This window comes from Girardinichthys multiradiatus, chromosome 18, assembly GCF_021462225.1.
Source record: "Girardinichthys multiradiatus isolate DD_20200921_A chromosome 18, DD_fGirMul_XY1, whole genome shotgun sequence".
NCBI classification, from domain to species: Eukaryota; Metazoa; Chordata; class Actinopteri; order Cyprinodontiformes; family Goodeidae; genus Girardinichthys; species Girardinichthys multiradiatus.
This window is the reverse complement of record NC_061810.1, coordinates 33,426,311-33,446,081: the sequence shown is the minus strand read 5'-3', so window position 1 is coordinate 33,446,081 and position 19,771 is coordinate 33,426,311. Positions and strand designations below refer to the sequence as shown.

General features: G+C 39.2%; 1 protein-coding gene across 6 annotated transcripts in view; it reads left to right on the top strand.

The window, feature by feature from the left end:
- robo1 (roundabout, axon guidance receptor, homolog 1 (Drosophila)) overlaps nt 1–19,771 on the top strand; it is a 337,926-nt gene that overhangs the window by 293,490 nt on the left and 24,665 nt on the right. For all 6 annotated transcript variants that reach the window (XM_047390959.1, XM_047390958.1, XM_047390956.1 and 3 more), the window contains 9 exons: nt 96–177; nt 306–474; nt 557–723; nt 1,886–2,007; nt 8,042–8,273; nt 9,022–9,143; nt 10,646–10,817; nt 13,993–14,193; nt 17,888–17,914. In XM_047390959.1, coding sequence (XP_047246915.1) covers nt 96–177; nt 306–474; nt 557–723; nt 1,886–2,007; nt 8,042–8,273; nt 9,022–9,143; nt 10,646–10,817; nt 13,993–14,193; nt 17,888–17,914 — 1,294 coding nt within the window. The remainder of the gene's footprint in view (nt 1–95; nt 178–305; nt 475–556; nt 724–1,885; nt 2,008–8,041; nt 8,274–9,021; nt 9,144–10,645; nt 10,818–13,992; nt 14,194–17,887; nt 17,915–19,771) is intronic.

The window sequence follows — 19,771 nt, the reverse complement described above, 5'->3', positions numbered from 1 at the left end:
ATGGTGTGAAAAGAGGTATAAAGAAACTACCAACAGTTGAAACCATTTGAGTAATTTGCATTTAATCACAAAACCTTTCCCCACTTTTTTTCCAGCTTGGGGACACAGGCACCTACACCTGCATCGCTTCTACTCCCAGTGGAGAGGCTTCATGGAAAGCTTATTTAGAAGTTCAAGGTAAAGCAAATCACTACAAAGATTTTTGGCCAAAAATATGTTGTTTAAGATTATTTATTTAAATTGAGAAACAGGGTTGCTTACAAATTTTACCAGTATTTTTCCTTTAATTTCTGTTCTTCACTCAGAATTTGGATCCCCAGTTCAGCCAAACAGACCGACTGACCCAAACTTGATACCTAGTGCTCCTTCAAAACCCGAGGTTACAGATGTTACACGGACCTCCATAACTTTATCCTGGAAACCAAACCTCAATTCTGGAGCCACACCCACCTCCTATATCATAGAGGCCTTCAGGTGAAGTTTATTGATCATATTATATTATTAGATTTTAATCAAATCTAATTTAAATTAAATTATCTCCATTGTGTGTTCGCAGCCATGCATCAGGGAGCAGCTGGCAGACCTTGGCAGAGCATGTGAAAACTGAGTCATTTGTACTGAAGGGCCTAAAGCCCAGTGCAGTCTACCTCTTCTTAGTGCGAGCAGCCAATGCCTATGGGCTCAGTGATCCCAGTCCTATCTCAGATGCAGTGAAAACACAAGGTAGGAACTATCTTCTTCCTGGAGCCAAGGTATTCATACCCAGAATCAGAATCAGGCTTTATTGGCCTAGGTTGTGTGAACAAACAAGGAATATGACTTCGGTTTCACACAGAGGAAAACCAAACTGCTAAGTCGGTACTTTGTAGAATCACCTTTTTGTGTGATTATGTCTCTACCAGCTTTGCATATCTAGACAATGAAATGATTGCCAACTCTTAGTTGAAGCTCAAGTAAATTGGATAGAGATTTTTGGGAATATCAGTTTTCAAGTCTTGCCACAGATTTTCAATTGGATTTAGATCTGGACTATTCTATTACACATGAAAATGCTTTGATCTAAACCATTCCAATCTAGCTTGTATGTTTTGGGTTTGTTGTCCTACTGGTAGATGAACCTACACCCCATTGTCAGGTTATTTGCTACTTCTAACAAGTTAACTTCTAGGATTGTCCGTTCTGAAGAAAAGCTTTAATGACACTGCCATCACCCTGTTCCCCCAGGGGAATGGTGTTCTCAGGGTATTAATTTTAAGCCACACATAGTGTTTTTCATGTAGGCTAAGAAGTAAAAGTTTGGTCTGATCTTACCAAAGCATGTTCCCTGTTTCTGCCCTCTGCATAATGCAGCCAACACTATATTTCACCATGTGTAGTGTTGCTTTTCCTTCACTCAGTGTGGTTGTCGTAATTCACCCTTAACATGTACATCATAATCAGCATTGTTTACAAGGCTTGTGCACACAAACAAGGAATTTGACTTTGGTTCCATTTTGCTCTCAATGAAGACATTTTAAATATATAAAAGGAGGCCTTCACAGAACAGCTGTATTCATACTGAGACAGAATTACACACACGTAGACTGTTTTTACGCCTTGAATTCATTGACTTCTGAAGGCAGTTGGTTGCAGTGGATTTTATTCAATTCTACTTTTCAGATCTTTATTTGCTGGAAATTTTGTTAAATCATGTTCCCCTTCTTTTCACGTGTAGTGAATATTATATTAGTGTTGGTCTCTCATATAAAATCCTAAGAAAATAAGTTGAAGTTTGTATTCTTAATGTGGCAAATGTGGAAAAATGCAAGGCTCAGGTGTACCGTATGTTGGTAAATGTAATAATAAGTTCAAGTTAATTCTGTTTCTATTTTGTTTTTCCACACAGACATCCCTCCCACCAGTCAGGGTGTGGACCATCGACAGATCCAAAGAGAACTTGCAGATGTTGTCATCCACATTCATAACCCCAGCATCCTCTCATCTTCCTCTGTCAGGGTGCAGTGGACAGTGAGTATAAGCTTTCTGCACTAAAAACATTTTGGGCAGCTGTTTTTTCATATAAAATTTGGGACATGAATGGATTTGACATCTTCTCCCTTAAGGTTCCCAGGTGATACTGATATACAGGTACATCTCAAAAAGTTTGAATATTGTAAAAATGTTCAATTATTTTTTTCTCACTCATTTCAGAAAGTAAAATCATATATAGATACATTACATGTAGAGTGAATTATTACAAGCCTTTATTTCATTGAAATGTTGATGGTTATGGCTTATAGAAAACAAAAACCCAAAATGTCATTTTTTATAAAATGAGAATATCACATAACTCCAATTTTTTTAAATGCATTTTTAATGTATTAATGTTATGTAATGGCCATATTATGGTCTACACAATCACAAGGAAGACTGGTGGAGGAGGACTTGACAAATATGCAGAAGACAATCGTTGACACCCTCCACAAGGAGCAATGACCTTTTGTGGCTCACAGGTCATTGTTAAAGATGCTGGTTGTTCATAGATTGCTGTATCTAAGCATATCCATAAAACAAAGTTAAGTGGAAGGAAAAAGTGTGATAGGTAAAGGTGCACCAGCAAGAGGGATAACTGCAGGCTTTTGACGATTGTCAAGCAAAATCCACAGAAAAATTTGGGTGAGCTTCAAAAGGAGTGTACTGAAAATAGTCAGCACACCAAGGGTCACTACGCACAGACGAATCCTGCACATGTGCTAAAAAATTTAAAATTCCTTCTATCAAGCCACTCCTGAACCAGAGACGACATCAAAAGTACATGACCTAAGGAAAAAAAGAAGGGGATTGTTACTCAGTGGTCCAAAGTCCTGTTTTCAGAGTAACGTAAAGTTTGCATTTCACTTGGAGACCAAGGTCCTGGAGTCTGGAGGTAAAGTGGAGAGGGACAGAATCCACACTGCTTAAAGACTAGTGTAAAGTTTCCAGAGTAAGTGATAATGTAAGGTGTTATGTCATCTGATGGTGTCCATTACGTTTTCTAAGGTCCACAGTCAACACTCATATACCAGGAAATTTTAGAGCACTTCGTGCTTCCTTCTGCTGACAAGCTGTATGGAGATGCTAATTTCATTTAATTTCAGCAGGACTTGGCACCTGCCCACACTGCCAAAGGTACCAAAACCTGGTTCAATGACCATGGTGTTCCTGTTCTTGGCCAAATTAGCAAGCAAACCTGCTGACCTGAACCCAATAGAGAATATACAGTACAGACCAAACGTTTCGACACACCTTCTCATTCAAAGAGTTTTCTTTATTTTCATGACTATGAATATTGTAGCTTCACACTGAAGGCATCAAAACTATGAATTAACACATTATGAATTATATACTGAACAAAAAAGTGTGAAACAACTGAAAATATGTCTTTTATTCTAGATTCTTCAAAGTAGCCACCTTTTGCTTTGATTACTGCTACGCACACTCTTGGCATTCTGACACAACACACCTGAATGCTTCAACAGAATGACACAACAGTGTCACCAGCAAAGCACCCCCACACCATCACAAATGCGGTTGGGTCCATCAGTTGTGTTGTGCAGGAGGTGGATACAGTACACATATGATAGTCCTACTGAATAGACTGTTAGAATTTGTATTATGGCAAGAAAAAAGCAGCTAAGTAAAGAAAAACGAGTGGCCATCATTACTTTAAGAAATGAAGGTCAGTCAGTCTGAACAATTGGGAAAACTTTGAAAGTGTCCCCAAGTGCAGTCGCAAAAACCATCAAGTGCTACAAAGAAACTGGCTCACATGAGGACCGCCCCAGGAAAGGAAGACCAAGAGTCACCTCTGCTGCAGACGATAAGTTCATCCGAGTCACCAGCCTCAGAAATCGCAGGTTAACAGCAGCTCAGATTAGAGAACAGGTCAATGCCACACAGAGTTCTAGCAGCAGACACATCTCTAGAACAACTGTTAAGAGGAGACTGTGTGAATCAGGCCTTCAGGGTAAAATAGCTGCTAGGAAACCACTGCTGAGGACAGGAAACAAGCAGAAGAGACTTGTTTGGGCTAAAGAACACAAGGAATGGACATTAGACCAGTGGAAATCTGTGCTTTGGTCTGATGAGTCCAAGTTTGAGATCTTTGGTTCCAAACACCATGTGTTTGTGCAGCGCAGAAGAGGGGAACGGATGGACTCTACATGCCTGGTTCCCGCCGTGAAGCATGGAGGAGGAGGTGTGATGGTGTGGGGTTGCTTCACTGGTGACACTGTTGGGGAATTATTCAAAATTGAAGGCATACTGAACCAGCATGGCTACCACAGCATCTTGCAGTGGCATGCTATTCCATCCGGTTTGCGTTTAGTTGGACCATCATTTATTTTTCAACAGGACAATGACCCCAAACACACCTCCAGGCTGTGTAAGGGCTATTTGACCAAGAAGGAGAGTGATGGGTTGCTGCGCCAGATGACCTGGCCTCCACAGTCACCGGACCTGAACCCAATCGAGATGGTTTGAGCTGGACCGCAGAGTGAAGGCAAAAGGGCCAACAAGTGCTAAGCATCTCTGGGAACTCCTTCAAGACTTTTGGAAAACCATTTCAGGTGACTACCTCTTGAAGCTCATCAACAGAATGCCAAGAGTGCGTAGCAGTAATCAAAGCAAAAGGTGGCTACTTTGAAGAACCTAAAATATAAGACATATTTTCAGTTGTTTCACACTTTTTTGTTCAGTATATAATTCCACATGTGTTAATTCATAGTTTTGATGCCTTCAGTGTGAAGCTACAATATTCATAGTCATGAAAATAAAGACAACTCTTTGAATGAGAAGGTGTGTCCAAACGTTTGGTCTGTACTGTACGGGATAATGTCAAGAGGAAGACGAGAGACACCAGACCCAACAGTGTAGATGACCTGAGGCTGCTATCAAAGCAACCTGGGCTTCTTGAACACCTCAGCAGAACCACAGGCTAATTACGTCTATGCATTGATGCAGTAATTCATGCAAAATGAGCCCAAACCAACTATCGCGTGCATAGAATGAACAAACTTTTCAGAAGCCTGGCATTGCCGTTCACAATATACTTTTTATTGATCTTTTTTAATATTCTAATTTTATCAGACAAATGAATTTAGAGTTTGTGTTATCTGTTTGAGCACTGGTGGTGTAGGGGGTTCAACGTGCGACCCATGTATGGAGGCCTTAGTTCTCGACCCGGCTGCCCCAGGTTCAAGTCCTGGCCCCAATGACATTTGCTGCATGTCTTCCTCTCTCTCTCTGTCCCCATTTCCTGTTTATCTACTGTCAAAAAATAAGCTTAACAGAGCTAGTGTACCAACATGACTCTGCAGCAAACATTCTGTAACAGAGTCTAAATGCTCCCAGTGTCCATCTGGCATTAGCCTAAACCTAATGTCAGAAAATAAGGATCTTCAGCTTTTTTCCACACTAACCACACTAAATCTCTGGGCTCAGCCGTGTTGTAGTACTGAGTAGCAGTTGTGTAGCGTTCCAGTCTGCCCGGTCATATTGGAAACATTTGACTGTTAAATCAATACAACTAAGAGGGAAGAGATAGCCAGCTCATTCTTTTAGGTGGAAATGGCTACCAGATGTTAAACCGGATAGGTAGTGAAGTACAGCTGGGAGCTTATGGTGGTGTTTCTGCCCTGCTACAAACTGAATATGAGGTACTAATGGGCTTCTGTTACTGATCACATACACAATATCACTAAACATCCCAAAGTATACATTGAACTGTTGGGTGAGTCACTTAATAGTAAAAACAATCTCAGTGGTTCCCTACATTTTGACAAAAGGCCACCCCCTCCATTCGCAGGTATTATTAAGTGCCACAGTGAGTGATGAATGGAGCTGAGGAAATGTGAAAATGATTCTGACATGTCAAGACTGATTTAAAACATCAGTACCGTCAGTTACTTTGTCTCGCTGGAATGTTCCAGTAAAACACGTCATGAGCAGTGCTGACATTATCGTTAAGTGACACAGTTTTCTTCGTCTTGTGGCAATACATTTATTCCCAATGTGAATTTTTTTGGCTTTTATATTTTCCTTTTTGCTGCGGTAAATGCTTGCGCAGTTTTCCAGCTAATGAAGACCACCTAAGCTGGGAGCATTTTTTTTTATAGTGGAGGGATAAAGAAATCAGTAAAACCTTTACAAGCCAGCGCTGCTTCCCTTCAAAAGGGACCCATAGGGATATTATCGCTCTAGATTCATCAATTCTGCTGCAACACAATGCAACATTTATTTTGCATTGATTAAACTAACAAAACAATCCCTCCTAATTATACTTTTACATTTTTTTGCTACGTTAGAAGCAGTTTAATATTTTGCTCTATCACACTGTGTTCTTCGTGAACAAATCCTCCTCGATATTTGACTTCAGAAGTCATTACAGAGCAGGACGGGATAAGACAGGCTGCTCTGAGAGTCTGGGCCCTATTTAACCAGCTCCAGACTTGGAGGAACCTTTGGCCAATGACCTCATAATGCGGTTTGCACAAATCACTGCTGCTCCAAATGGCGCATATATGCAGTCAAAAAGAGGAATCCGGATAAACAGATGGACGATGTGATGAATTAGCATTCTTATCCATCCTCTGTCTGGTATATAAGACACACAAATTCATATTTATTCTGTTATGCCACAGTGTTTTGTAATTTTGACATAATGTTAACATGAAACTTTCTCGAATTTGCTACATTAAGACCACAAACTTGATAATAGTTAATGGGATTTTATGTAGTAGACAAACAAAAATATATGCATAACTGTTAAATGGAACAAAAGGTTTTATTAATTTATGTTTTTTACTAAACAATTTGTAACCCTTGGAGTGCTTTTGGATTCAGCTGGAGTCAATCGTTTTTGGCTCAGACAGGTTTAGAACCAAAGGTTGTTGAACAACAATTTGTTACAATCAAAGCTGCAAGTCTATTGGGGTATGCCTTTATCAGCTTTGCAAATCTAGGCAATCAAAATTCTGCCAATACTTTATTACAAAATAGGACTTTGACTGGACCGTTGTAACACATGAACATGCTCTGATCTTTAAAGTTTTTTGTCCTGCTGGAAGATGAACTTCAGCCCCAGTCTCAAGTCTTTTGTAGCTCCTAACAAGATTTATTTCAGTTTAATCCTGTATTTAACTACATCCAGCATCCATGTTCTGGATTATGAAGTATGCCAAAGCATGATGCTGCCATCAGGATTTTTTATTATGGGCAGGGTGTGCACAGTTGTTAGTTTTTTACCATACATGTGGTTTTGCTTGTAAGCCAAAAAGTTCTCATCTGACAACCTTCTGCATGTTTGCTCTACCCCCTTCATAGCTTGTGTTAAACTTTAGGTGGGATTCTTGACTGTCTTCTTGCTGCTTTTCCATAAAGGCCAGATTAGTGGAGTGCACAACAGATTCTCCCACCTGAGCTCTGGATCTCTGCAGCTTCTCCATGGTTACAATGGGCATCTTTGCTGCTTTTCTAGTTAATTTTCTTCTTCTTCCTTGCCTTTTCAGTTTAAGATTGTGCTGGGTACTGTTGGTGTAGGGGGTTTAAGTGCACGGCCATATACTGAGGCTTTAGTCCCTGGCGACATTTGCTGCATGTCTTCCCCTCTTTCGCTGCCCCCATTTCCTGTCTACCTACTGTCAAAAAATTTTGAAAAATAATAAAGGTCACAAGTGCCGCAAAGAAAATCTTAAAGAGATTGAAGAGTGCTTTGCGAGATGTTCAAGTTGATGATGTAGTATTATAAACTTATTTAAAAGGCATTTGATGTTAATAAATGTTATCCACATAAAAGGGACAGAAATCAAATGCAAGCCAAACTTTTAATATTTTCATTTGTGAAAAAAAATTTAAACCATATATCATTTTCCTTCCTCCTCACAATTATGCTCTTCTTTGTTTTGGTCTGCCAAATAAAATGCTAATAAAATACACTGAAGTTTGTGGCTGTAGCAAGACAAATGTGAATATTTTTGGGTTTGAATACCTCTGCAAGGAACTCCATCTTTGTTATCTTTACTAGGTGGAGCAGCAATCCCAGTATGTTCAGGGCTATAAGGTGATGTACAGGCTGTCACCAGAGGGCCAGCGGCGGAGCGAATGGGCAGTGTTTGAAGTCCGTACCCCCGGAGAGGACAGCGCCGTTGTGACACAGCTGCGGAAGGGCGTCACATATGAATTCAAAGTCCGCCCCTTCTTCAATGAGTTTCAAGGAACAGACAGTGATGTTAAAATTGGCAAGACACTGGAGGAAGGTGGGGGGATTGTAAATGCCTTCATGCGAGTGTGCTTTGGTGTTTTTATTAATGTTTACACCATTTCATATGAACAGCTTGCATGTTTGAAAGCATATTGCATCTATTCATGCAGCAGTGAGTGGTGGCAGTGTTATGTTGTGTTCAAATGTGGTGGATTTAGAGCATGCCTGGTTACTGAAGCCCATACACAACACCCCCATGCATGCATGTGTTGTACTAATTTTTCATTGGGTGTGGTTGTAGCAGTCTCTTGAGGTTTGGTTAAAACCCAACTGCAAATTTTCATTTGTCGCCAACAGTTCAAGAGAAGTGTGAGTGCAGAAGGGTTTACTAGAATGTGTGTGTCTTGCATGAGTGGGTGCGTTCTGATCTTTTTCCACTTTTTCTGTCTTTGTTCTGGCTTTTGTTGATAATTGTATTTGGAGCTCTAGACCTGTTTTTTATTCTCATTAGCATACGTTTATCATTTTGTAGGACTACAGTTTGACCAAAGATTTTTATTCATAAGCCACAATTCAAACCACCATCATTACTCCTGCTTGTTTTGAGTAAACAGTTATTAGTTTTTATCACTTACAAAAACACTTTTCAGATAAAAGCATTGTAATTTTCCTGATTAGTCTTTTGTTCTTAGATCTGCCCTAGGCTCACTCAGAGGTAAACCCTGAAAACTAAATTGTACGTGGGAGTAAGACAGCATGCATTAAAGGTGGAAATGTATCATTTTCTTGTGTATCCCCAAAAGCCCCCAGCGCACCTCCTCGAAAGGTAACAGTGACAGAGAGCGGGAGCAACGGGACTGCTGTTGCAATCTCCTGGCAACCCCCTCCAGAAGAGGAGCAGAATGGGGTGGTTCAGGAATACAAGGTAACACACACACACGCGCACACACACACACACACACACACACACACACACACACACACACACACAAATAAATACAGCAAGCATCTCTCAGGTCTGAGCAAATGGGACTTGTTCTGCTGAAACATAATAGAAATGCAAACATGGCTGCAGACAAAAGACAAAGAGATGATACGCTGACAGAGAATGGTAATGCAATTCCTGGTGGAGGTGTACCTTTGTGCACCCATCAGTGCCTCTTCTCTGTGTGGTGAAAGGGTTTGGTTCAGAGAAAAGAAAGGTAAGAAATGAGACTCTAAGGAGTTAGTGGTAATGGTTGTGAAACAGTGCCATCTGGTGGAAATTGTAGAATCTCACAGTTTGTTGAATTTCAAAGGTTAAATTCTCTAACATTCTGTCATTTCCCTTGTAATATAATAAATGATCCTCAAGCTTTCCAGGCTGAGCTCCCCTTCAGAGAAAAACACCTCATAAGTGGTATCCTCTTAACACCTCTAAAAGACTTAGATTACTCAAAATTTAAACTAAATCAATACCTGTAGAGAACCATAAAGTTAAAATGTGCACATAATGTTTAAGAACTCATTATTTTATATTTCTGTTGACTACACTAAAATAAATTTCACTATGTATTTAAAAAATATATATATTAAAGATCATAGTTCAGTCCAGTTATTTGGCAGGAACATCGTTGCCTTTGGGAGCAGTTGATGTCACATTATCACAGTTAGTGACTTAGGGTTTCATTCTTTAAAGAAGCTAGTTCTTAAATACATTTTCCTGGTTCTGGTAGTTATCAAATGTCTTTAAAAGGAACTGTTAAACCCTGTTAAAAAAATCCCTTGAGTCCCCAGGAGTATGTGTGTAGGTAAAGAAATAAAGGGTGTCTTGGCCGAGTATGTGAAAAAAGTTCATTTTAATTTTACAGGTAATTTTTTTCTGATAATAAAGTTTCGAATGATTTCATGCTTTTTGAATCCAGCTCCAAAGCCTTCCCCCCTGCTCATTACTGAGCCCAGTCTCCAGTGGCACTGCCACCTACTACACTTTTTAAGACACAGAAAGTGCTGAGCCTTTGTGCTTCCATTACACATACAGATGAATATATACAATACACACCAAAGGATGTGAGATTATTAACATAGTAAAGTTGTTGGAGGAGGTGAGGAGTAAAGAAAGCAGAATGTCCGAGTTTCAGTTAGTGGAGGTCTTCAGGCCTCATGCTGAACTGAATACCTGCTTCTGTTTGTAACCCTTTCTCTGTTTGTGAGCAGCAGCAGCTGCTGCTGAAATCGTCTTATGGGTATGATTACCAGCCCTCATTTGTTTTTCATTGGTTTAGGGCTACTCCTAGATGTGTTATGTCTACCTAAAGCTGTGTTCTTGCCTGAGAAATGTAATTCTATATCCACTGCATGCCTACATGATGGTAACATCTAAACACTGTCACAAAGGGCTCATAACAGGCCATCAGTTTGAATTTATGTTTGTCTCCGTTATGGCAGATTTGGTGCTTGGGGAATGAGAGCAAGTATCACATTAACCGAACAGTTGATGGGTCAACATTGTCCGTGGTAATTCCCAGTCTGACCCCTGGGATTCGCTACAGCGTTGAAGTAGCAGCCAGCACCAGTGCCGGTCTTGGGGTCAAGAGCGAAACTACTTTCTTTCAGTTTGGTGAGTAGAAATAACCACATATGGTTCTGTCTGCCTTCTCTTAAATGAATACAATATCTCAATACCCCTGCTCTCTAGAGAAATGCAAGGACAAATTGACTGGTGGACTGTAATAAGGCACGAAAGTTAGGTAACCTAGGTGTAAGAGGACAGGAAATCAAAGTTCAAGTATAAAAAAAAAAAAAAACATAAAGCTGACAATCTAATATTTAACTTGTTTAAGCTGTTAGGTAAGCTGCAGTGTATGTGAATGGTAAAGCTTAAAATAGGTCCACTTATTTTTTGTAATTTATGCCAATTAAATGGTTGTAAAAGGTTATTAAAATCTGACACTTATAACTTGCTGAAACTTTCATGAAGCCTGTGTTATCATATTTTCTCACAGTAAAGAAATTGAAATCGGCTAAAATCGGTATGGGCAAGTCAAACATTTTCAAAAATCGGAATTTTACCCCAAACGTCTGATCTGTGCATCTCTAGTTACATGACAATTCCTGTAAGTAAAATAAGCCCAATCACTTAACAAATAATTATAGCATTAACCCATCCATCTTAAATAAAGAGCTTTCGGTATCATGAACTTCTGTCAAGTAAACAGACATCTCTGTAACTCCATTCTTTGTGGTGTGACATGCTCAAGCCTCTACATGCTTCCCTATTCATCATCAACGCCGATGCTTAAAAACTATAATTTGGGTGATTGCTGTTACTCAAACAACGTCAAACTTGCTAGAGACATTTGAATGACAATGTGGCTTTAGAGTTTCTTGTGTGGTGTAAAATGGTTTAAACTGCAGTAGCTGCCAGCTTAATCAGCAAAGGCGCATGAAATTCCTACATGGCCGAGCTGCAGAGCTGGGTGCCGCACCCTTCTCGCTTCGAAGATGTTTTTGCCTTCGCTCAGCTTTAAACATCAAAGAGTGTAATATAGTCTGCACTTGGACACGACATGTCAGCAATGCTAAGAAACACATCATCTCTTGAAACATAATTGTGTCCAAATTGACCAAATAGTTTTGAGAGATTTTGTCACTATTTATTTTTAAACCGCTAAGCTCTCCTCCTACTTCAACAAACACGGAAAAAAGGTACAAATAGTACCATGAGGCAGCAAGAGAGAGAGAGAGAGAAAAAAGCTCCATCTGGTTTTAAATGTGTGATTGAGTGGGCCGGGATGGGAATGAAGAAGCATTCCCTGTGACGGATACAATTTATCTCACTTGAAGAGTTCCTGTGGCGATTGTTGCCATGTTCCAACACTGAAGTGGAACAATGCGCCTCGGGGACCAGCGCTTCACCCAAACGCATTTGTCACACTCTCAAGCTTGCACGCGTCATCCTAAGCCCGGATACCTGTACAATCCCTTGTGGGCTGCTTAGTCACATTGGCACGCTCTGTTCCCTCAAACAGACAGAGTCACAAATTGAGAAGTCAGGCAGCCAAATAGAGAAGCAGACCCAGCGACTTAGACAAACAGAGGGAGATATGGTGGAGTAAAGACAAGACATTGGTTTTTGTTGGGCTTTCAGTGGTTCTTTAAGAGAATGGGCACAGAGTAGCCATTTGCTTTTGTTGAAAACCAAAGGATTACGACGTAACAAGAGCATAAAAAAAGAAAATCAAATTGCCAGAGGGAGGGGCGAGTCAGAGAAGTCTTTCATGTAACATACATGGGGGAGAAGCACAGACAGATGAGAAAAACAGATCAAGAAAAGGGAGGTTGTTGTAAGCGGCTGTACTGACAGCGTCAGTAGAGTGCGTTTCACAGCTTCAAGGCATTTATGCCTCGGTTTTTCACAGTTGTGCTTCTGTTTGCTAATTATTGTGGTGTCTGTGTTTGAGGGTGATGTTTCTGGATTTGTTTATCTGTTTAGGAAATCACCATTGCTTGGTGTAAATTACGCCTCATGGTGTTTTTCCAACTGGTTCCCTCAGATTGAAGCATGCCTGCATAGGCTCTGTTCACCTGCCGTTGTTGACTTGGATTTGCAATGAAAGTCTTTAATATTATACTCATATTTGTTTTTGACAGTACAGTTTAAAATTACCTGATGGGAGAAAAATAATCTCTTTTATCAAGATACACCGATAAGAGTTTTTTGAAAAGCTTTGACCTGCCATTCCTGAGTTTGGCTAATTCTCATTTCTTCTTAAGAACCAAGAGCTGTAAATGAGACAAAATTATCTCAGAGTCATTATTTTAAATTGTTTTCAGTATGTTTCATTAATGATTGGCATGCTTAGCATGGTTAGCATGAACAACAATTAAAATTCTGTCTGCATTCTGAAAAAGAAGAGAAAACTAGATTTGTATCACAAGTTGGAGCTAGGAACCAAGAATGATATTACAAATGAGTTTAGAATGTAAAACAGTGGCATTTAATGTTTGTTTTGCTACTAACTATTGTAGCACCAACTATTGTATTGCTGATAGGTTTTAGCAATGCAAGCTTTTAACTATATGAGTATTTGATGCAAACCGTCAGAAGGGCAAATAATCTATACCAGCAACTTTAACTACATACTGTGTATGCGCAGCCACATTAGAAACTACACTTAGGACTGGTTGGCAAGTTCCAACTTCCAGTTGGAATTCCAACTTCCAATTCCAATTCTGACAGGGAATTTGAAACAAATGACCAAGAGACTCCAACTACTCACTAAGGAAAGTCGCTATTAGATGTCTTGTCACTAGAATTTGCATGGTTTACCTTATCAGTGTAATTGTAATGGTCTCTGTAGGAGAGAAAAACATCATTGGGCATAAATAATGTCAATGGAAAACACCCTAAATATGTTTAGAATTACAAAAAGTATATATTTTCTTGTTACAATTCCTTTTGTTGAAGCTTAGAGCTGGTAAAAGTGACCTTAATGAGATACCCTGGCGAAGTTCCACAATCAGAATTGTCTTTAAAAAACTTTGTCCAACTTATTTAGTGTCTGATACATGTTCAGTCTTGTGTTTTCCGACCAGCTTGAATTGTCCAATTTTGGTAACGCCCTGATCAGTGCATCTCTACTTTGTCATACATTTCTGTTTTTTATGCATTTAATTTAGCATAAATCTCAGACTCTTCCCGTTTGCAATGAACCATTTACATTATGATCAAATGGACTTTTTGAAAAAGTTTTGTCTTGTTCAAATCTCTTCCAATCTTGCCTCACCTCCAGATTCATCTGGGCGAATGACAGAGACAATGGACCAGGAAAACCCCCTCTCCCAGCAGATCTCTGATGTGGTCAAACAGCCTGCCTTTATCGCTGGAATTGGTGCAGCATGTTGGATCATCCTTATGGTCTTCAGTATCTGGTTATACCGGCACCGAAAGAAAAGGAATGGCCTCTCCAGCAGCTATGCAGGCATACGCAAAGGTAGGTACACAAGGATAAGAGTACACTTAAAACACTTAACACTTAAAACTCGAGGCTATGGGTTAGAAAATGTTGGTGATAAGGCATTATTTACTAAACATTCATGTAGTTGTCTACTTCTATGCTGTTTTGATCCTAAATGCTACCAATCTCTCATATGTTCTGTCACAAAAAAGATTTATTGGTAGAGCACAGAAAGTCATATTTTACAGAGTCTCTTTAGGAAGCAACGTGAGCTCCCGCTGATAGTACAGCATGAAGACATCTTTTCACGATTCTGTCATGCTCATTCTGTGAGAGTGTAAAGTGTTTTTTCAGTCAAGTATATTTTCAAGTTCAAAAACTCCCTTTTTCTTTCCAACTCCCATCTGTCAGTGTTGGGAAATAGTGGATGTTTTTGCTCCAATCTCTGTTTATCAAGGACATACTGACATTTTCACATGCCTTCAGTTTCCTTGTCCTTTAGGGGGAGGCCTTTAGATATGGAGGAGGTGGACATGTAGCAAAAAATTTATGCTACTTATCTTTTAAGAATGCAAGGCGATCCAAGTGTCTTCGGGATGCATGTCAAATCCAGAAAACAACAGAAAACACAATGGCTTTATCTTGTTTCTATGAGGTTTTTACCTGATTTAAGTCAAACTGACAGAATTCATGACATGCCTTGCGCTTGCTCATAGCAGCTAAGGTAAAAAGACAGCCATTAGCCTTTTTATCTTAGTCTCAATTATGTGTGAGGTGGCTTAATGTGTGGCCTTGGGCTGTGCAGCTGCTGCTACCTTCTCTGTCCCTACTCCTTGGCTCAGGTTTAATGCTGAACACTGAGTTAGAGGAGATCCATCCTTCAACCTTGGTGCACAAAAAATAGACTGATTTAGCTGCTAGTCTGAGCCTGCTACACAGAAAGCTTATCTATGTCTTCAATCTGCTGCTGCTGGTTGATGGAAAATGTCAGGAAGGCTACATCTCAGCAAGGATTTTGTGAACTTTAATGCACATGTACAGATACTTGTGTGGGCTGTAATGTTTAGAACTGTCGTGCTTTCACTCCTATCTAAAATTACAGCATGCAGTAATGACCTGCGGTCAAGCATGAAAGGAGAATGGCATGTAGAATGAGGTTACCCTTTGTCCCTTTGTGATTCTATATGTTGATGTTTACTCGGATAAGAAAAAAAGAGCTCGAGGGAACGGAAGGCAGGCATGCTCCCATTCTCATCCTCCTCCTCCCTTCTCGTCTCCTTGTGCAGCCAGACCACAAAAGGCCACAGTTTTTGTTAGAATGGGTAACCAAAAATGTTTTCAAAGAGTATAATTGCAACCACATGAATCAACAATATGAAGTTGGAGTGAAAAAGGTTGAATTAGGATGTGTGTGCTGGTGGGGCTGGTGTAGATAAGCTGTCATGAAAAAATTGTTCATTTTTTTCTAGAGATGCACCATTTAGACATTTTTGCCAAATTCTGATCTCTGTTTTTTTATGAAGCTTTGACCTGCCACACATTTTGGTTGATTACAATTGGATATAGATAAAAACATAATTTACCTGTTTTTGCCTTTCTGCCTCGAAAGGTCATTGAGCATTTATATTAAGGGAAAACACAATATTACACAGTGTGTAAAAGAGAGCAGTCTATGTAAAATGACTGATATTTTACCAGACAGACAAAATGACTGAGGAGTTCTCATTTAAAACCAGTCTTCAGCATCTTACATTAGCAATTAGCAAAATTAGAGCAAAAAACAAAGCAACTTTGTTGTACTCCATATAGCCTTCCTGTTAACTACTTTAAGTCTAGTTTTTCCTCTCTCTCACCCAGCCTGAATGGATTGCAGACATGTCTTCAAACATTCCAGAAAATAGTTTTCTTTTAAGAAGGTTTTTATGATATTGAAAACTTCTAACTTTTAATCTTCTTCACTCAGTAACGTCTCTACTGAGGAGAGCTGTTATCAGCGCAACCAGCAAGCACTTTGTGCGTTCAATGATTTGAACAAGATTGGATTTTTCCCAACTGTCATGATACCAGTCAGGACCAGTAGGCTAAAAATCTGCTGATTTCTTTGTGCCAGAGTCAGTTTTAAAACCTTGTGGTGCTAATGTAATGATGAACATTTATATTTGCAAAACACCAAAAACTACTACAAGTAAATGCAGTCATACCTCACATGCAGGTTCATTTAGTTTTGAGATAAGTTATGAGCCATTCCGGGTTCACAATGAGGACCTGATTTTATGTATTTTGGCCACATTTGCATTTTTCACAGACTGTTTTGGGTTGCCCATGTCTCCTCTTCAAACATATTCATCAAAGAGATAAAAGCCACCTGACAGCCGATATCTTCAGACATGTTTAAGCATCAGAAGGAGAGATCAAACATGATAAGATTATTGTGTTTGGAGGATGTTTGCCAGCACAGGTAATCCATGAAGTCATTATGTGAGGATATACAAAATGTCACTGGAGCAGCATTGTTCCTCTTGGACTTCTTGGACAAAACTAAAGTAGGTAACATTTCAAAATTCCCAGATTTAAGATGGTTTGCTGAATAACAGATCTGTGCACTGTTGCATCAACTTCAGTCCTTATAGCATCATTGTTTGCTCCTTGTTTAAACAGCAAAGCAAAAATGATAGCCATTCTCTAGATTTTGTTTATTATTAATCCTTAGCTGGTATGAGTTTCCTACTTGAACACAGACCGTATTTACACAAAAACCTTTAAACAAAGATCTTTAAAATTGTCTACTTGCTTTCATTCAAACCCTTTCTAAGGACTATATACACATAAGACAAAAAAGTCATGGAGCTTCTTTAAAAGAGGTAGGTGTTTTCAACCAAAAGGAAAGTAAAGGGATTACAAGATTATTCCCATTTATTCATCAAATAACCATACATCCCTAACCTTTACCTGACTTTTACAAAGTATTGGTTTCTTTTAGACGTTCTTATTTTTCATGCATTATAAGACAGGAAAGAGCAATATTTTCTAATCATTATTTGAAGATCACTGATCAGAGCAAATCAAGGGAAAACTGCCTGATTTTGATCTCAGGCCAACTGATTACAGACGCTACCCTTTTAGCTTACCGATTGTAGCTTTAAAACCACATCACATTAACAAGAGCAATAGGTGGCATTATTTTATTTTGCTCGTCATTCCAATAAATATTAATAAACAATTTTTGTTTCTTGTAAGGCCAAAAAAAGTGGATTAGAAGCCAGCTGACTAGCAGTGCAGCAGCAACAGGTGAGGGAGGAGCAGTACTAAATTACTCTATGCTCCATACAGCCAGTCTGAACACTGAGTCACTTATTAAAAAGTACTAAACTGAACAGTAAAAGTTTAGCAATTTTGAAACCAGAACTTGGAAAAACCATGGTATATAAGGGTATTTGCGACCGGTAATGGGGACCATGTCTATAAAAGGGTTATTTACATTCTGAAATGGTTAAAATTTTAGCTAGGAGATGTAAGAAAATAGCGGCATATAGTTCCCTTGTGTCACCTACAACTAGCAGGCTTTTGAGAGTGTAGGTCAGGATCTGAACAAGGATTTATCCACATTGGATCAGACTTGTAAGGCTACAAGGCAGGTTCAAAAACACTCACAAAGACTGAGATTACATTCTGAATATTTTTTTGTGGTTTCAAAGCTTGAAAACTAACATTTCTCATCTTTTTCCAACAGTGCCATCTTTTACATTCACTCCAACAGGTAAGCAATTTTATAATAAAATATGCTAACATCTGACATTTCTAATTAGACTCTATAAAGAATCACTGACTGAATGAAGTCAGCACTCAGGGTAAGCCAATAAAACAAACCGATCATTTTCAGAGTTGCTTATAAGGAAAGGTTCTCCTCAGTATTTAGGTTGTGTCTGAACTCTGTGCCAGAGATCAAGACACCACTCTGCTAAGAGGCTATTAAAGCCAGTAGTAACTTGATCAAAGGGGCTGCTTGCAACATTAGATGGGATTTTAGAGAATGACACAGTACTGACACACCATTTAGACAGGCAGTGGACTTAAGGAAGTTATCTGTGAATCAAAGTGACTTGGTGTGAAGCAGATAAAAAGAAAAGCTTTCATTCTATATGAGTTTGTGCTTGTGGTCCTTGCGCAGACTAAAATCCATTGGAAAAAAGTCTTTGTCCAAGGTGTGGCATGGCTGAGTATAGACTAAAGGACACAACAGGGAGAAATGGAAGAAGAGTAAAGAAACAATGTGATACACTGGTTGATCCTGTCTGTGCATACTTTGCTATCTGTAGCTACTGTTGCATTTTTCACTTTTATCTGCCTTGAGGTTTGCAATCATGCACAATCATTTTGCCGCTGCAGGCTTGTTTGTGATCTGTTGGAACAATTTCAAGTCAGATTCATTTCTCACTTGTTTAATAAGGTTTGTCAGTTTTAGAAAAACTGGAATGCGCAGTGTATTATGCTGATTTCAATCTTAGACCAGACAATTATACCTCTTTTGAATATGAAGAACCCCAGCTATACTTTCTGTTAGAGAAAAAGATGGGGAATTAACTCTTCCACCCCTTCACCTCTCAGGGTAGAGATTGTAATTAAAGTTGGAGGTTTATCTCCCTTTCACACACCGGCAGCTCAGAATTCCTTAAAAGTGTTTAACTTGCAGTGCAAGGAGCTTTAAACACGTAGAACCTGAGCTGGAAAACCAAAGAGCTCCACATTTTTGTTCTTCATAAGCCTCTTATGCTGCAACTTCCTCTCCCTGCTGTTCTGACTGCTTCATGTGTGTGACTCGGCTGAAGCGGCGCAAACATACCCACATCCCATCATTGCTGACACTTTTGGCATTTAAAAAATTTAAACCTAATAATAATGGAGTGTGATACCGGACCGGGCCAAATTATTCATGTTCTTTGATGGTTTTTACATTTAGTCATGGTACAACCACAAACGTTAATGTATTTTATTAGGATTTAATCCAATAGATGTACCCAACTTCTAAATAAGGTATTTGTATTTAGCCCCCTTTAGTCTATCACCACTACATTTATTTCATTGCAACCAATCACCTTTAGTACCTCTGTGTAATTAAATCACAACATAAATACAGATGTTGTTTGAAAGTCATAGAAGTTTGTTTAAACTAATGTTTGAAGGAAATTAGTGAATAAACAGCATCATGAAAAATAAGGAGCCCGGCAGACAGGTCAGGGATAAAGCTGTGAGGGAAATTAAAACAGAAGTAGCTTCGAAAACAATATCCCTAGTTTTGAAAATTTCACAAAGTGCCGTTTAATAAATCACCTTAAAGTGGAATAAATATGGCGCTATTGTAAACCTACCAAGACATGGTTGTTCACCTCAACTTAACAGAGAGGGAATGAGGAGCTATTGAGAGATCTTATGAGGGAGGAAGTCCAGAGACCCATAGTAACTCTGAAGAAGCTGCAGAAATCCAAAGCTAAGGTGATAGAATCTAACAAATCAACTATTGCATCCCACAACTTGTTATGGCTTTATGGAAGAGATGTAGTACTAAAGCCATTGTTGAAAGAAAGTCATATTAATCCCAGTTCACTTTACAGTAGGC